At 42.6% G+C, this 19,289-nt stretch overlaps 1 protein-coding gene across 1 annotated transcript in view; it reads left to right on the top strand.

The window, feature by feature from the left end:
- Positions 1-1,282: 1,282 nt before the first annotated feature.
- The window catches only part of pcloa (piccolo presynaptic cytomatrix protein a), a gene marked incomplete at both ends in the record, with an annotated part of 46,414 nt that continues 28,407 nt past the window's right edge, over positions 1,283-19,289 (top strand). The window contains 4 exons of the mRNA XM_083907307.1: positions 1,283-1,497; positions 3,978-4,875; positions 6,198-7,169; positions 17,847-18,050. Coding sequence (XP_083763433.1) covers positions 1,283-1,497; positions 3,978-4,875; positions 6,198-7,169; positions 17,847-18,050 — 2,289 coding nt within the window. The remainder of the gene's footprint in view (positions 1,498-3,977; positions 4,876-6,197; positions 7,170-17,846; positions 18,051-19,289) is intronic.

Genomic DNA, 19,289 nt, shown 5'->3' with positions numbered 1-19,289 from the left:
GTTCATACAATATATATGAACTTCCTCTCGCCTTTAGCTGGAGCCCCTGACCCACAAACATCTATAAATGTCTGATTTTTATCCACTTTACCTCATCTGAACCACACAGGGAGGAAAAAAAGGGAAAGGAGAATACATGAGCCCACGTGTCTGACGATCTTTAAACAAATCCAGACACATTGTGTATTTAGTGGAGTCTGTCCCCTTTAAAAACACTTTTTTTCACCTCCTGATGTCTTGTCACCTGTCAGAGATGGAGCATGCGCACTGAGCACGAGCAGGAGAGACCACAGAGGCTGCTGGAGGAGTAAAGCTAGAGCAGGAAAAGAGCGGAAATGGTGGGTATCACTTCAAAATAAAAGCCTTAAAATATGTAAACGGCAGGCAGCAGTAGTAGAAGTCTTAAATCTACTACTACTACTACTACAACAAATTTTTTAATTGATTTTTGTTATCTTTATTTAGGCAGGAAGGTCCCATTGAGATCTCTTCTCCTGGTCAATTTAGCAGCAAATAATAAATAGTAAAAATAGTTATGGAGAAGAGACAATTTCACTTATAAAGTGCAGAAGTTTACAGGCCATACCAAAAAGGTCCTTAATCCGAGCCCCTCAAAAAGGAAATGACATAAATAGTAGTAGTATTAGTAGTAATAATAATGTATATATAAAGTGCTTTAAACAAACAGTTTTTGGTTTTTTTTAAAAAGTAGAAACACAGAATTAATTGGGTAAAAACCGTTAAATACAGAAAGATACATAACTACATTTTCTTTTAAAGATGCTTCACAATCCCAAAACTACACATAACACATACCAACATTTGTGGTAATTGTAATTTTAGATTTAAGTGACAGGTTTTTCCTTTATTTTCTCTTTTAAATGCATGTTCCACATAGAGTAGTGTTTGCTGGCTGCACGTAAACAAACCATTGACGTGCATGTATTTTGTCAACTCTACCGGAAGTCACCTTTTACGGCCGTGCGCGCTTGCACGAACCAGCGCGAGCTCATCATCACGGAAAACTGTGGTGAGTGGCGAGCAGCTGCAGAGATGATGCGCGACACTGAAAAAGGAGGAAAAAAAACCACACCAATAGAATGGAGAGAAATGAAGTAACCCCCTGAATAAAAACGACAACAACCACCATCTGAGATGCTCCGACGCACCGAGGAACGCCGTGACCGCCGCGCGCTTTGGACATAAAAACGCCAAGCAGCTCGGATCGTGCATTGATCCGGAGAGTCGAGCTGAGAGGAAGGGGGAACGGGAGGGGTCGATCATGGGGAACGAAGCGAGTCTGGAGGGAGGCGAAGGGCCGCCGTCCGGGCTGCCGGGGGGACTGGCACCTGACGGGAAGGGGGGATTCGTGCGCGTCTCCGACGGCGCTCCGGTCAACCTGGCTGAACTCAGCGAGGAGCAGAGGAGGCTGCTCGCCGCGGCGATGTCAAGGGCGCAAGGCGGCAGGCAGCCTGGAGGCGCAGCGGCTGCGCGAAGGCAGGGGGGCTTTATTTTCCACTGTGTTCTTAAATGTTGTTGTTGTTGATGCGTTTAAAATCAGCTCGTGATGATGTGTCGGGGGTTTGTGTGCAGCAGCATCATCTGAGGATGTGTGTAAAGGATGCTGTAAGGAAGGCAGAGATGACGTTCACGCCCATTAGAAACCCTTCAAGAAATCATCTCAGAGCTGATTTAACATTAGCATCTGACACCGTTTATGAAGGATTAAATAGCGACAGTGTGGCTCTAATGTCTCGCGAGCGTGTCCTCCTCATAATCTGCGTTAAAGACGTCTGTGTGTGTGCGTGTGTTTTTGCTAAAATGTCACTCGACAATAAGGCGATATGTGATCCTCGAGGATTCCAGGCCTGAAACAGCGACTGTGATGAAGCGGGTGGTTTGTTTGTGTCGGTGTTGCGCGGTTTGTGCCTCCGCGTGAGATCACACGGAGTAAAAAGGACACACCTCCAGTATTTGTGCGAAATTTCCGAAATGCCTGCTGGGTAAAAAAAAAAAAAAATACATAGTCTCTTGTGTAATTTTCTCACAAATACTCCCTTCCTCCCGTCAGTCACTAAAAACAAATACAACCACCTTTTATTATGTTTAATCTGGCCAATCACACGTTCTTCCTCCTACGTTTACCTGTGTTTCATTTGAATCTAACAAACAACATACTGTATTATATCATTGTACGTTAAAAATACGGCTTCATATGGAATAGATTGGCATCATGTGTGCCGCTGTTAATTGGCTCCAACAGTTGGAGAATTGTTATTTATATCTGTGCTGGAGATTGAGAGGAGAGGAGGGGCTACATCAATATTAATATGACTATAAATAGAGCACAAGTATAGGAGACACCTCAGTGTGCCCGCCCCCATGCTTTCTGGTTGTTTTTATTTAATTTAAAAGTCTGGTTTCTTTGTGGGCCACACGGTTGGTGTAGTGGTCAGACCCGATTGGAACAAGAGTCTCTCTGCATGGACTTTGCATGTTCTCCCAGTGTGTGCGTGGGTTTTCTACATCCAACATCCTACATGGATGTATGTATGGTTTATTTCCTTTTTCTTCAGCCCTTGCTGTTGAATGGTGGTCTGCTGGTGCTGTCTATGGTGCTGAAATACACTTCAACAGTGACTCTGGATCACATGACCAGCAGTGATGTTTTCCCCTCCTGTGCTCTCACCCTCTAAAGTCCTCCTATTATCATCTCATTGTTATTAAATAATCATAATTAAATGCCGTGTTTAGTGCGGCGTTAAACTTAATTGCCCGGAGAAGGTGATTTATGTCTTATATGGCTTTTCTGAGACGGACGGAGAAAAACCCAGTGACTCGTATCCCACCAAGTGGCACGGTTCAGTTCACACCGTCAATATGTTGCGCTATCGTCAAAAAATTGTGAATGTTACCAATCTACAGATCAGCACCAATATAATTATTTATACTCCTATACTAGCATAGTGTTCTGCTGAGCTAAACGCAGTGAATTCACATCAAGTCACTTGATTTTTTACCTATGTTTGCCATTTCAAGACGGGTCTATCCTTTGAAACACATCGCAAAACTACACAACTACTTCTACTACAAAAATAATAATTAAAAAAATATTAGAAACCACTTGACCAATACTAGTATTAATGAATGTGGCAAGAATTAAAACTACAACAACCAAAATAATGAAAACAGATTATGTGCAATATTACTTGCTCAATTGTGGACTGACTGTTGGAACAAAATTACTTTTATATCATTTTTAATTTCTATCATCTGACTATATAAACCCAAATTTCGCCAATTCGCAACCCTCATGTGGAGAATAAAGCAGAAGAAGAAGAAACAATCAGATCAAGTATGTAGAAAACGGTCCAAAAATGTATTTGCAGTCTAAATATTTGCATAGCTGGTGCATCTACTGTATCGCCATCTGGTGTGTGCATCCTGTTGCATAATTTGCAAGCCAGATCTGGCTTTACCATTCCAAACTGTACTGGGATGAGCTGAACTGCACTGTACCGCTTGGTGGAAACTCATAAATGTGGCACACGCAATATCCTGAGCAGTGTGTGTTGGTTGTGTGCGCGCTGCCACTCAACCTGTGTTAACGAAGATGTCTCGGCCTCCTCTTAATCAAATCTACACATTCCCCCTCTCCATCTCGGTGATCTACACCTCCGTGTCATCCGGCTATATTCACTTTATTGTCAGATTCACTCCAGGGCTGATGGCTACACATTTCATGTTCACTGATGTGTTTAAAAAGGCTGGAGAGTTACTACCAGGGGTCTTAAGTTTTATTATGAGTACAGTGATGCTAACGTAGAATCACTGGTGTGAGATGGTGTCCTTAACGTTGTTTGAGGCTGAATTGAAAATGACAAATGTAACAAACAGTGTTTTAAAAACAAAGTGAATCATGATCCACTTTGTGCTAACAACAACTATCCCCGTGTTCTCTTTTACTCTTTCCCCAGACCTTCAGAATCTGATGCTCAGCAACGATCCCCGCAGGCAGGGGCCACCAGGGGCCCGACAGGTCTCAGTAAGAGCCGAACTGTAGACGCTTTCAACCAGGGTCCACCTGGCAAGCCCGGACCGGGCCGTAGCCCTTCATCACTCAGCCTTTTTGAATCCCGATTCCGGCAGGAGCCAAAAGACTCTGAGACCAAGTCGTCCGGCATGTTTGGCTCCAGCTTCCTCAGCGGGGCCAACCCCCTCAGTGCCATGACGTCCTCCATATCCTCTATGGGCGATGCAGTCACCATACCCAAGTTTGGATTGTTTGGGGATGATGAGGAGGGAACTGCATCTGCAGGACCCGATTCTAAGCAGGGAGGAAAACCACCAGGGAAGGGCCCTCAGCAGGGGCCAGGTCCAAAGGGGCCACAACAGGGAGGACCCCAGAAAGGCCAAGCCCCTCCTGGGCAGGGGCCAAAGCCAGGACAAGGACCCAAGCAAGGTCAGGCACCTCAAGGCCAGGGGTCCAAATCAGGCCAGGGCCCCCCTGGACAAGGACCACCTGGGCAGGCTCCCAGGCAAGGTCAGGGACCACCTGGTCAAGGACCTGTCGGGCAACATGGCCCCAAACCAGGTCAGGGACCACCAGGTCCTGGTGCCAAACAAGGTGGTCCTCCCCCACAGCAAGGACTGGGGAAGCCTGGACCCAAACAGCAAGGGCCACCAGGCCCTGGGGCTCATCCTGGGGGGCCTCTTGGTCAGAAGGTGCCTGAAAAGACTGGAGGTGGACTCTGTCCGCTGTGTAAGACCACGCAGCTTAACACTGGATCAAAGGAGCCTCCAAATTACAGCAACTGCACGGAGTGTAAAAGCCAGGTCTGCAGCCTCTGTGGGTTCAGCCCCCCAGACTCAGCGGTAAGAAAGTCATTACTTTTCGTTTTACATCTTTTTTTTTTTTTTTTAATTTCATGTTCAAAAGTTTGGGGTCACCGATAAAATTTTTCTTGTGTTTTCCATTAAAAGTCACACTTTTATTCATCAAAAAAGTTGCAAAATGAATAGAAAATATTGACAAGATTAGAAATAATGATTTTTATTTGACTTGTATCATACTGTAGAGAGCTCATTCAGAACTCACAAAGAAAAGTCTCATCCTGAATTGATCAGTGTGCAAAACCTTTGACCCCAGACTGAATAGAGGAGATGCTCATGCATGAGGGAAGCACACAGTCTTCCTGCTCTGCTGTAGTTACGGCCCACCAGCGTTTACAGGCCATGTGTGACTGTGAGTGTCCTCAATGGCTGGCACAGTGTCTTCCTGTGGCCATGACATGAGTCACCTTGATCAGCATTCCCTGGGTCCATATGGTCCCTCTGTTCCTCAAACCGCTCAAACCACGAGTGCCATCTTTATGAGATGCATTGAGAGAATAACATGTGCTGCTAGCAGACCAGTTGGCCACTACAAATAGAATATTCAAATTTTTATAGCCTAATCTGAATATTTAACTCTCCTAATATGACACTGTAGTGTGGACTATATTTTATATTCATTTTGCAACTCTTTTGATGAATAGAAGTTTGACTTTTAATGGAAAACACAACAAAAATTGTATAGGTGACCCCAGACTTTTGAACGGTAGCGTTCCAACGCTAGTGATCCAACTGTCAACACTGTCTTTAACACGATGTCGTTTGTTGGAAACCAAGGTGATCTCCTAACACTGAACAAAGACCGCGGTCGTGTGGTTTGTTTGGGAACAGGTGTTGAGGAACACTGTGTGGTCAGAACAAATACAGTGAAATGCAAGTGTTTATCATGGTCTAAGCATACACAGTAAGACTGATAAAGTGGTGAATAAAAGCTGCTGATGCATGTAGACTGTTTCCTTTTTATTTTGAGGCTTTGTTTCTATAAGATGTGTTTTCTTCTTATTTAATTAGAATTAAATAGTAAATATGGAAAAGAGGATAAAGGGAATCTATTTCAAACGTGTATAAAGAAGCAATTTGCCTGGAAAACAGGATTCTGCATAATTTGACGCACTAAACTGAACATCTCTAATTTGTCTTTATTTTTGCACTAAACACAAAGAAAGGTTTTATTTCACGGGGTTTAATTGCTCCATTTTGTCTGTGTGTATACCATAATAACCCATGTCACTGATCGTTGCGCTGAAAACAGTGTCTACATTTGTTCCCGTGAAATCTAATTCTTGTTTTGCTTTTTTGCTCAGGGTAAAGAGTGGCTGTGTCTGAACTGCCAGATGCAGCGGGCGATGGATGGCATGGATCCTCCTGGTATGACGAAGCCCAAACAAGGCTCCGCCCCTCCCTCACCTCAGCGACAGGCACCCGGGAAGCCTGGCAAACTGTTGATAAAGCAGCAGAGTACCAGCGACCACCAAGCGTTAACACCGCCAACCACGCCAAAGCAGAAATCCCCAGGTCCTACGTCTCCAGGACCGCTTTCCCCAGGCTCCTCGGTGGGATCTCCAAGAATCGACCCCAAAACAGGTCGCCCCATTCAGCAGAAGTCGACTCCCCAACAGTCTCCAGCTAAGGCCAAACAGGAGTCAAGCTTCTTCGGAGGGTTGAGTGGTATCAGTTTGGGAGGCCTGACGGATTCAGCGAAACCTCCTGCAGCTGCTTCACAAGGTGCTGAGTCTGTGACGGGGAAACTCTTTGGGGGTTTTGGTGGTTCGTCAAAGCCGCAAGAAAAGTCTCCACCGAAGCAGGAGGAGTCAGTGGCTGGGAAGTTGTTTGGAGGTTTCGGAGGCTTGACAGAAACCAAGTCGTCCCCAGCTGCTGCTTCTCAGATGTTCAGCTTCGGCTCGTCCTTCCTGAGCTCGGCCACCAGTCTCGTCACTGGAGAAGACCCAAAGGCAGCGGATTCTCCACCAGAATCACCCGTCGATTCTGGACCGGGTTCACCTCCCGACTCGCCCTTCTCAGCCCCGGGATCTCCGCCTGATTCTGACTCTGCTCCTGACACTCCACCGGCCAAATCCAAGAAGCCTCCCAGAACCTTGTCTGTGGAGCAGAAGGTCCCAGAAGCCCCAGCCTCAACAACCAAGGAAAGCTGCCCTCTGTGTAAGGTGGAGCTGAACATTGGCTCGTCAGACGCACCGAACCACAGCTTCTGCACCGAGTGCAAGAAGACAGTGTGCAATCTGTGTGGGTTCAATCCTACTCCCCACTTAGGAGAGGTAAGAAACCATATTATCATTGCAGTTTTGATCTCAAAACACTGCGCCGACCAGTAATTTATGCACTCTGTCATATATAAATAGAATGCAAACATCCTCTAGATGTTTCATTGAAATAGGTCAGTGAAGAGATACCATCAGGAGCAGCAGGAGAGTTTTCAGCTGTGTGGCTTTTTTTTTTTTACCCCACTAGCATCTAGCAAACTACTCTGAAATGAGAATAGCATGTTATTAGCCTGGCTAAATACATTACTCTGCCCCCAAATTGACGGCGTAATGACATTTGCAGATGTGTGACCACTGAATGAATGGATGAGGTCAATTGGCAGTGTCATTACCATCAAGCTTTTGTCACGAAACAGGGCAGACAGAAAATGTGAGGGTAAAGTGGGGCACTTGAAACTATTGATACTTGACGCTGAAACGGAATACCCTGCACATGTACAGTACGTATGTGTGCTTTATATCCACAATGCACAGCTGTCATCCAGTTTTTAAAATGTATTTTAAAGTCTGAATGCATGCTTGTTTGCAAATGAATCCATATCCAATCATTTTGCTTGAGTACAGTATGTATGTATATCGGAGTGTGTTCATTTATGGTCTTTAATTGATGCATAACGTGGACATGGAAACCAAACACATGGACGTGGAAACCAAACACGTTTGGCCTGCTTATCTCACAAGGTGCAGGGACCGGTTTGCATTGAGTTCGACCAAACAGATGGTGCTCCACGGTGTCCGATCAGTATATTATAGGAAAAGAGGCCAAAAAGTCATTTTGCTTGAGTGGTTTCTCAACATGCAGGCCAAACATACTCATATATACAACACCCACTTATTATTCCATGTGGATTAGCATACTTATTATTATATGCATACTGCATCTCCCACATTCTTTGAAAAAGAGAGACCACACTTAGTGAAATGAAACAGAAGCTATCGGTCAGTCTGTTGCAGTAGAGAGACGGTCAGTCACATGTTTGTCAATCAGCAGCACTTGTCTTTCATTCACGTGTTAGCTTGTGGTTTAAGGTTTGAGTCCTGAATAATCTGCTGTGTATTTCTGGCTCACGGAAGTGTCTTCTGTAACAGCGAGCAGATAAATATATAAGCTGGGAATTAGTGGACAACTACTACTACTGTACGGACAATGGAGTTATTATAGGAAATCAACTTTTGTCTTCTAGGAATTAAACAAACTGGCTAATGGGGATGTAAGAAATATCTTTTGTTTTGTTTTTGGGCCTGATGTGAAACTAGTAGTTTGTAGACTGCTGTCTTAACATTTTAAGAAAAAAAATTGTAAATTAGGCCCGTTAGCTAGGTAAGTATGTTATGTTAGCTTAGCATAAAGATGGGAGAAGGGGAGAAAACTGCTATTTGTTAGCTTGGGATAAAATAAAATATTTTAAAATATTACATTTACTCAGACTGAGATGGGGAAACTATGACTTTTTTTTGCTATACAGCCTACAGTAATATTGTTTAGCGTCATTAAATAAGTGCCTGTCGGGTAGCACGTCAAAACAAGATTGCTGCTGTTTGTTTACAGTGGTGGCAGCTCCTTTTAAGTCTCAATTTCTTTTTAGTTGTTGTTTTCTGCAACTGTTAATCATACATGCTTGATGGCATAATGAGAGGAGCTAAAGTGCAGCATCACTTAATTGAGGCCAAGCTTGGGGCGGGGGGGGGGGGTGTAATTACGCAAGATAAAAATGTGGGGCCCCATCGACTGATGCTCCAAATGGTTATAGATTGTCTTAAAGCCCTAATTGTCAGCAGGTACAAGAATAATTACTCAAACTGTAGTAAATAAGTAGGGTAATTATGTGGAAATTAAAAAGGGGATTTGTTTGAACCTCTGAAGGGTCAAAGTGGGGGGACCCAGTGCAGAAGACACATACATGTTTGAGTCATCTACCCCCCTGACATACATGCCTCGCCTCTGTGTCATTTGCTGTCATAAAGAGTTTGAGCAAGGGTTTGCTGACGCATATGAGTGAGTCAGTGAATGTACTGAGCAGTATATATAATTTGAAAAGGCTGATGATTGCTGTGAGTGTTGCTTGTTCTGTGCGTACATGTGAGAACTTTGGCTAATTTGGCATCTGGTAGCTTATTTTCTTATGTGTCGAAGTACTGGAGAGTGCGAGTGCATGCATGGTGTATCAACGTGTGTGTGTGTGTGTGTGTGTGTGTGTGTAGGCGTGTGTGTAGGCGTAATCTGGGTTTCCCTAAAAGGATTTAAAGGGCAGCTGGAAGACCGTCATTTCTATCAGGGCCTGATCCTAGACTCAGGTGTCAGGACATAATCTCCATCAATACGAGTCATGAAAAGAGACATCCCAGAAGGAGCACTTATCTTAATAGTTTCTCTCTTATTTAGTTCCTTCCCACCACAGTCCTCTTAGTATTTTTTTTTGCCCCCTCTGTCACCTTTTCCCACAATATATACGTGATTTCCCCACCGTAAATTCTTAGATTTACAAGGCAACTCTGAAATGTTTGCGTTTATTTTATGCTTATATAGCATTTTCAGTTTTTTTCCCACTCTCTCTTTGATGTAAAGGGAGTCTATAATTGTCACTAGTGCTGCTACAGCGATGCTAACGCAGCTGAGGCTACAAGTCATGTTGCCCTTATCAGTAATGAGCACACTCGGCCGAGAAGTCTTACTGTAAAATGGGACAGGCGCCACTTTGCTAAGAATCCAGATGGGAGAAAAAAAAATTATGCGAGTAACATTCTGTATCACCTTTCCCAACTCGACTTTATACTCGTCTCCAATCTCGAAAAAAAATCTCAGAATATCAATCTGTAGTTCGCGGAATAGCCTGGAGCGTGACATGAGATGCTCGACCCACATTTTAAGTGTGGCGTAAATATTTACTTCATTAAATTAATACTAACCAAGCACGTCGTCATCTTATATCAAGGTATTTTTCTTTATCCCTTTAACACCGAGCGTATCGGCGATGACACGCTAGCACAAGCGCATTTTGCATGACCATAATTACGCTATAGCGGTTTGTGCTATCGGAAAAAAACATTCAATCGGAGGACATTTTTTTGGCACTTTTATAGTTAAAATAGTCAGGACATTTGGAGGCTTAGGTGTTAAAGGGTTAAACTGGCAAACCATATTTGTAATGTTGATTGGAATTCAAGATTTAGCGTTAAGTCGGTTTTTATTTACCACTACCTTATAATAAAGTTCTTATTCTTATTCTACCCACATGTAATATACATAAGCTGTTTTTATTATTATCAAATACTAACGGGTCATGGTCGACAATCTCTCATTTATAAATAAAGTAAAAATGTGACAAGGCGGATCTATATGTTACCCATATTTTACGGATTAAAAAAGGCTGAGGCCACTGACTGTCAGCTAAAGCTACTCCCGTGTCCTTGTGAAAGCTTGTTTTTGGTAGTATGCCCATGTCCTCGCACATCCTCAGCGTCTGAAGTCTGAGGATACACAAGCACTGCGTGGTGGTTCCTCTCTCCTCCTCCTTCATTGTTATTCCGTGGTTGTGTCCATGACTCAACCCCACAGTCTGCACCATCCCGAGTCTGCAACGGCAGATTAATCCTATAATTATTCATTAATATTCACTGTACATTTACACGCACATGTGCATGCAATGCAGCTTTCATCAGTATGACCCGGCTGGCAGCCGTGGTGTAGTTCTTCTCTATTATTGCATCTTGTGATACAAATCCAGCTGTTATAAGGATTTTTTTTGTTGTTATCTGTTGTGAGCCGCGCCGGTTGCCTCACAGCTTGCCCATTATTCGCCCCAAAGGCTGAAGTGTACAGAAATAGGGCGCAGCCACAAAGGAGGTAACAACCAACAACTGTAGGGAAGCTCTCTCTCTCTATCTTGCTCTCCAGTCTCTTTTATTGCTGTTATGTGTTCTCCCTCCCTTTATATATCCTTCTTTAAAAGGGTCTCTGCTGCTGCTGCTGCCCCAGGCAACTCACAGAATCCCCCACATGGCCGTCTTGGAAGGCTCGAAATTGAATTTATTTTTAGTCGTGAAGGTGTTTTGTTTTTTTTCAGATGTGACTGTGCAGTACTTTTTGGGAAAGCATGTCACTTTGACAGTATAAATCCTGCCTGGACATTTGTCCATCGTATTGACCAGGTCTTGGACGTCTTGTAAGCTAAATCTGTGACGGTTGAAATCCTTAACCATGTCGGCTCCACTGTAGCATGATTCTCAATTATCCCCCCTCTCTAATGTAGTGGTACTTGTGTGCTTATTAGTAAGGACCATATTTTAGCCACCGGGCTTTTGGTGCCAAGTTGGCATGGACCGAAGCCAAGACCTCATCATACTTGCCTGCACCGTATCCCGGTGAGACACAGCGACAAGGACACACTTAAAGAAACATGCACATTCCCGCTTTAGACGAGTATTTACGTCCTCCCATCCTCCTTAAAAATTGATATTCAACAGGTGTAAGCCAGAAGCGGAAGCCCCGGATTACTTCACCTTCAAAAAATCGCTTACATGCTTAAGAAACCCTAAGAGGCAAGAGGCATCAACGTTTTCCCCTCCACTGCATTTAAAGCAGCTCCCTTTTCATTTAATGTGAAGATTTACCCTTAAAATAAAATGTGATGACGGAAGAAAAATCGTGTGAATGTGGTGAAGTGGTGAGGCCAAAAAAGAGAGGTGTAAAAATAAGATGTGTCCGACCATGGCAGTCGAGACGACAAGGGGTGGGGGTGGTGGTTTGGTTGTCAGAAAGGATATGGGTGCTGCAACCTCTGCTGCCCTTAAGCAGCGCAAACCATGACAACCTGACTATTGCGGTTTCGTTTTAGGGCTCGTGAGTCACACCTGTGAGTCATGTTAGCAGCACTTAGAGGCAGAATTTATTTAGCGTGGAGCAGAAACATCTGATGGAGCAAGAGCTGCACCAGCAAACATTCATGGTGTATATGATTGTTGAATTAATTTAAACGCCACAGCTCAAAATTAACCGATGCTTACATGTAGCATTTTCCATCTCCACTGGACTCGTCTCTGGGCCTTCTTTCTTAGGTCGTGCCAGTTGTATCCCTTCTCCAGCTGTTTTTAAGCCTTCCTCTCTTTGTCTGGTTAAGGGCCTGGTGGTGTGTCATGCTAGATGGTGGCTTCCTAAGTGTGTGCCCTATCCAGGACCATTTCCACTTGAGGATCTGGGCTTCCAACTGGGTTTTTGTCCTGCTCTGTGCCACAGCTCAAGGTTCCTGATCTTGTCTGACCACGCGTCAAAGTGATTTTGTCAACCAAAGCCCACAGCTCACTAAGGTTAACCTTTACAGAGAAGGGAGTTGTGGGTGGGAACCTCCCCCGTCAAACCCACCCACTGCGACCACAGCCTCCTGAATAATTCCCTCCTTTCTGTCTCCTTCTCTGGCAACCCTTACCCCCCTTTACCTGCACTAAATATGCAAAACAAAATATTTGTATTACGTACCTACAGTTCATGGAAGTCAACATAGTATGTTGTATGACAGGGACTCAAACTTAAAAATGAACTTCTAGTCTGGTCAGAAGTGAAAAGTGATTAGAAATTAAAATTATATCTTGATAATCCATTATGATTTTGGAATTATTAAAAATATTTACTAAAGTAAAAGGGTTTGTTTTGACATGTAGTTGACACAGAAAAACATATTTATGATGCAAAATGAATATGCAAATATCAAAAACAGACTAGAATCAAAACATTAAATCAAAATTTTAAGTTAAACACTGGACAATCTTATATATAATTAAATGTTGAATTTAATAATGTGATTAACAAAAACCTAATATATTATTATTGTCATTATTAGAAAATATGAGTTTGAGAACCCTGTTGTGTGTTTTTGTGGTAAAAGCCATTGCACTTAAAGAAGCTAAACCATCTAAAAGGAGAATAATCTTCTTTGGCGCTTCATATTACATGATTCCTTGTGATTCATTGTTACTGTAATGAAATTATTGATCGGCTGAGCTTTAAACAGCTCCGCTAATTTAAACAGCTAGGATTACGAGGACTGAAGGCTTCATTCCCAGTAACCAAATATTCACATTTATGTGGTTTGGTCTCTTGTGGTAATAATATGCTACTGTATGTGAGATGACTCAGCCAAAAACACTGAATACAACAGAATAAGAATCTCTGCTTGGAAATCCTGGGGCGTCCTGAAAAACAAAGGAAACAAAAAACCCTTTAATTCCAGTTGGCACTGTGTCATATCCACTTAAAATATGCACTAGTTCTCACTCTCACTTGGCAAAGGGAATATTAGTCCACATCAGCCAATAACATTTATGTTGACGGAGAAAGGCTTCGACTCTTGTTTGTGATCTGACAGTAATGAGTCGGGCGGAAAGATTTACACACAAACGTGGATAATTAACCTTCATCTGCGCAGGTAAAGTTCCCTCAAAGGATGCGACTCTGGTTTCATTCTGCTCGACTCGCATTCAGTTAGATCTGACTACAGTTTTCTGGTGCTGGTTACAGCTGAGGGTTAAAAGTACTTTTCTCAGAGGCTTTTTTTTTTGACAGCAATGTTTGATTTATTCATCTTCACAGCCCACATCCTGCTCCGTATTTTTGGGATTAAAGCCAACAGTCGAGTTCTCCAGCCGTTGTATAAGAATTACATGCAACTTGGATTGTGTTGGGATCCTTTGGAGGAAAAAAAAACCCAAAAACGGTTCAGCGTATTGAACCCAGAGATGGGAACATCGAAGCGTGGGACGTTTATTAGGACAAAGATCTTTTTTGGCTTGCAAAGAAGCTGATGATGTGATGTTTCCCCGTTCGGTGTAGTGCATTATAATTAAGTCGGCCGGTCGGCAACACTCGTCAATGAGAAAAGGGCAGGAGATTTTAATTTTAGCAAGAGCTTTTGCATTAAAAGGTGAACGGAATAGTGTTGAAAGGACCCTGGCATTTCAACACCTTTTAATTATAGATTAATATGGATGTATTAAATTTTTCCTTAACCGTACATGTTCTTTGATGTATCTGAACACTGTTGATAACCTTTAATGGTTGGAATATGGTCGGTCTTATAACAAAGAATATTTTCCGGTGTGATAAAGCGGTATGGCAATTATTATAATGTGATAATACGGTATGAATTCTGCCACCCACCACTTATATCAAGTTATGAGTTACTTCAATATATTTTCAAAGAAATAGATTCTTTATGCATCGTAAATATGTTGTTTTTTTGTGAAATTTGCATTTCCATGTCAACAAAGACACTTTTGTTGTGGAATTTTGTCACAAATTGGTGATATCCCTACTTTTTCCCAAAAAGCTGTATTTGTTCTTGAGAAAGACACTTTACAAACACAGCGATCATATTACGTCAGTTGGTCAAATGAATGCCTTGATGCTACGCTAAATTAGCGAACAGCAAACTCTAGTAGCTGTTTCTAATCTAATTTTCTCACATGCTCTTGGTCAGACAGAAAATAAAACTGTCAAAGTATAAATTTTTTTAGGCTAGAATTATTTAACAAACCCTACTGAAAAGATATCTTTGAGCAATGGAAGCTAGCAGCAGGTCAGCTAACTTGAAATATGGACATATGGACTGTGTGCCTTATATTAGTCAACTAAATCTTCTGTCTGCACAAATTAAATGTTAAGGTCATTTTTGGCAGGCCTTACAGACATCAGCTTGTCTTGTCTTTACAGCTTCTGATTTGCAGATTTAGGGGCGGTGATGTCAAGCTTTCTGGTGTTAGCAGTGCAGAGTCACCTTCAGTTACCATTAAGCTTCCTCACTGCTTTTGCTAGACTCTTGTCTAAATTTAGCTTGGTAAAACCCTCGCAGGATCCCGAGTCTTAATCAAATAGCTGCACCAATCCTCACAATACTCCAATTCCCCCCGTTGGAAAAACAATAACCGAACATGGGTAAGGCCCATCTCGTCTCCATATCTGGTTGCTGTCTGCGGTTTTTCAGTTTGTCTCCCGTCTGTGTCCTTGGAGAAAGTTTGAAAAAAAAGGATGCAGAAGTTTGGAGCACTTGCACTAAACCCGTCATTATTCCTTCACGTATGAGCGTGCTTTTGCTCGAGTGTCGTGTCAGAATACAGAATGAGTTGTCGTCTCCTGCCAACGTGTTGCTTCCCCTTTTTATCTAAGTATATATGCATGTCATCGTCAACACTCACTCTCACAAAGTCAGCTCTGTGGGTGTAGGTGTGTGTGTCAGCTCTTTGCCGTCGTGCTCGTGTGATGTTAAGAACATCCTTGAGTCCCTCGACTTTTATGATTCATCCACGGTGCTGTTGGCAGAGATCATTTCAGCACACACACACACAGGCCTGTAATTTATGTACGTGACAGATGCAGTTTGAAAGATTGTTTTATGGGTAAAAACTTTTAACACTTTTAAAATATGATCTACAGTATAGTTGGAGCCACTGATTGATCAGTTCTTTACTACCAATATTGCTCAATAGATGGCCGTAATAGTCTCTTAGTTGGACAACTCGGAAACTAAGAAACAACTACAGTATTTGAGGGATTGCCATGAAATTCATAATACACAGATTATGAATAGAAAGAGCCCCAATGCTGACTACTGTCACCATAATGCTGATCTAATATTGTAATATATTTGTTTTGTGATGGATGTGAACAATGTGATGCACAATGTGATGGATTTCTGAAACAATTCCACATTCATACGAGTGAGTATAAAACTAAATTTAGTCAATAAATTACATAAAATTACATATTCACCTCCCCTTTTTTTTTTTTTTCAAAGATTGTTGAAAATAATCCATTGGTTTGTAAATGTATATGTTCTGTTATCATGGAGACATTATTAGCATTCAACTCATGCCTCTTTACAACTTCCCATAACTTTTATTGTGATGAGTTAGTTTCAAGAATACGTGACAAACTTTTACACAAAAGTTAGATCTTAAACTCTGAAAGTCACACATGTCAAAGTTTTGCTTGATGACTAAATTATTGATCTGTTGATTATCAGTCAGCTGTGTTATGCAGTATTAATACCCAGCCATTCAAGAAAGGTCAACACAGACTTCACTGTGTATTGACATTGCACAATGTATTGGTTTCTCTGTGTTAAAGTGAGAGCTGCCAAAGTTCCCCCTGTGTAGCTTTGATTCGAATCAGGGACACAGTTAATGACTTGATGGCCTTTCAAGGTGATTGCTGCCAGGCATCTCCGTAAGATATACTTTGGAGTCTTGGCCACTTAGCAATAATGATTTGAATTAACATATCTGGAGGTTATTCCAAATTGCCTGAAAGGGTGGGTTAGTTCTGCAAAGTAATAAGGTTTTTGAGGAAGTAGTAAAAGCTTTAAGTGTGATGTGGTGATAACATCTGCGATGACTGGCTCTGAAGTAGCCGAGGCCGACTGACTGTCAGACTGAGTGGCTTTTCAGCATTTCCTATCGGCGACCATCTCTCAAGCGCTCAGTGCCTGCTCTCTGGTTTAACTGATAGAGCCGTCAAGCTGGAGGAACTTACATCTCAAATCCTTCGTGCTGGGAAAGGTGGGAGGGGTTTTGCCGATAGCGTATGGTACATACACACACACAAACGCATCCATATCTGTTCCGTGTCCATCATCATGCCTCAGGATTAAATTGATTTCCATCAAGTAGGGGCGGCAACTTACCAACAGCAGCAAACCTTAGAGGTGGAAGGACTTTGACTCCACAGTGTGCTCCACCAAAAAAAATGTTTTTTACTGCCTATTTTAGTAGATGCTTAGATAGAAGTGTTAAGCCCTGTTTTCACCAAGCAATTCAGTTGTTGGCACCCTTCCATTAGGGTTACCAAGCACAGTGAGGCTAGAAACACTGCAGTCCATTGATTTGTCAATGAAGAATCATTGCTTACTTGCGACAGTAGAAAAAAAATGTGGTATTTCTTTCCTTGCAGCCTGTAGTCTTCTTTCAAGTCAAGCTTTATCTTGTGCTAAATGCCAAGAAGTAGCAACACAGAATGCTATTATGCCCTCCATTGTTGGCCTTTACTGTCTTACCATCTTCTTCTTTTTACATAGCTGACACATGTTACATGAATAGATAAGTAATGTATGTATGCAGCCCACACACCCCACAGTGTAAACAGTCAGATGAGTGGATATGCATTTTACCACTTGATGGAAACGAGGCTTTTTAGGCATTGCCTATAACGAGGGCAGCCCATGCAACATTTAATTGTGCTGCTGCAACTTCCACTTGGTCTATATCACTGGTGTAACTGACACACACAATGCTTGATTGACATGTCAAAGTTAAAACCAGTTTAAGACATTGGTCGCAGTTCCAACGTCACATATTCACACATTTATAAGATCACACAATCACAAATGCATACTCAAACACTGCCTCACCATTAAGTTCTGCTCCATAAAAAATATCTGCTCAGGCCATCCAACCCTCCTTGACATGTTTTGGCAAAGCCCTGTCCCCTTACACTGCATTATGCATGAGCCTATCTCTTAAGTCCCATAAATGTAAAAGCTTCTCTTGAAATAGAAGAAGTTACACTGGCACCGTGTCACAGTGACGTCTCGCATAATTGTCATTTTGTGCAGTTCAAGCAGACACATTTGTAAATCTTTGCCATATATTAATTGCTAACAATGTGCTTATGTCTTTGTCTTACAGAAAGAATGGCTTTGCCTCAACTGCCAGACACAAAGAGCCATGTCAGGCCAGCTGGGAGACATGCCACCTCCATCCATGGCGTCCTCAAAGGAGCAGCTGCAGGCTCCCACTCCTGCACCCTCTACCACCCCTGCCCCTGCTGCTGTAGATAGCAAACCTGTAGTAGCAGCAGCAGAACAAACCCCACCTGTTCCCGATTCCAAGGTAGTTCCCACAACCATTCCCACACCTGATCGTGATGCTCTTTCTGTTAGTGCCTTTCCTCCTGAAAGCACCCCTCAGGAAAATCCACAATCAGTGTCAGAACCTGTAATTAATCCTGAATCAGAAGCTCAAATTTCAGAAAGTGTAGCTCAGAGTCTCCCTGCAGTTCCAGCAGTCGAGCAACAGGAAAACAGCTCTGAGAAAATAGCAGGGAGCCATCCTAGACCTCAGACGGAGAAGTTGAATTCTGAGCTACAAAATGCAACTGTCAGTGAAAGTGCGGTAGTTCAGACACAGAGTGGCACTATAAAAATGGAAGGATGCCATTATGACTTTAAAATTGAGCCATCTCATGTCAAAGAGGCTGCACCTGCATCTGTCAGTGATATCCCAGCAGTTCAGCAACAAGAAAATATTTCTCTTATTGCTGAACTGCCGGACAAATCTCTCCCTTTATTACATGAGCCTCAAAATCTATCGACTCCTACATGTTTAGACAAGACATCAGTACCTGCTGTGATCGAAACCGGCCCAGATACTAAGATTCATCAGGATGTTTCAGTTTGCCTCGACTCACATTCTCTCGACTCTACGCCCACAAAAGTAAAAGAGGAGAACATAATCGTGTCAGGGCTCGGTAAACCAACTGAGATTCCTCAGATAGAGAAACCCCAAGCTATTCCTGCAGTGACAAGTGACACTGCTTTTCACAAGCACCAAACTGATGTCACTGAAAAACACGTTGAGTTCTATAAACCTGACGACACCCTGCACGACTGCATGCAAGAGCCAGGAAAAGGCACGGAATATGAAAGTTCTCAGATAGTGACAGAAAAACATGCGGTCTCTGAGGAGACTGTGAAGAAAACAGTAAAGGACACTGGTGAAGAAACAAATGCTGTAGAGAAAGTTATTGAAAAAGAAGCTAAAGAGGAGACGGGCTCGGAGATTAAATTATTTAACAGCAAAGCTTTTGAAGATGAGGAGGATCTGAAAAATGTAACTGCAGAGAGGGCCCCAGGGGTAAAAGCAGATAAAGGGAAATCTTGTGAAGAAGGGGGACTTGAACATGACACAGCTGAAAAAGCAAATGGCGAGAAGTCGCAAACGGTAGAGGTTACCAAAGCAGAAGTATGTCCTAAAACTGAGAAAATAGAGATACCTATACATAGAGAGATAGAAACTGAAGCAAAGTATGCACCATCAACTGCCAAGGACAGTATTGGTGAGACGGTAGCA

The sequence above is a fragment of the Microchirus variegatus genome (genome assembly GCF_963457635.1).
Source record: "Microchirus variegatus genome assembly, chromosome: 20".
NCBI lineage: Eukaryota > Metazoa > Chordata > Actinopteri > Pleuronectiformes > Soleidae > Microchirus > Microchirus variegatus.
The sequence above is the reverse complement of the archived record's forward strand: the minus strand, read 5'-3'. Positions and strand labels throughout refer to the sequence as shown.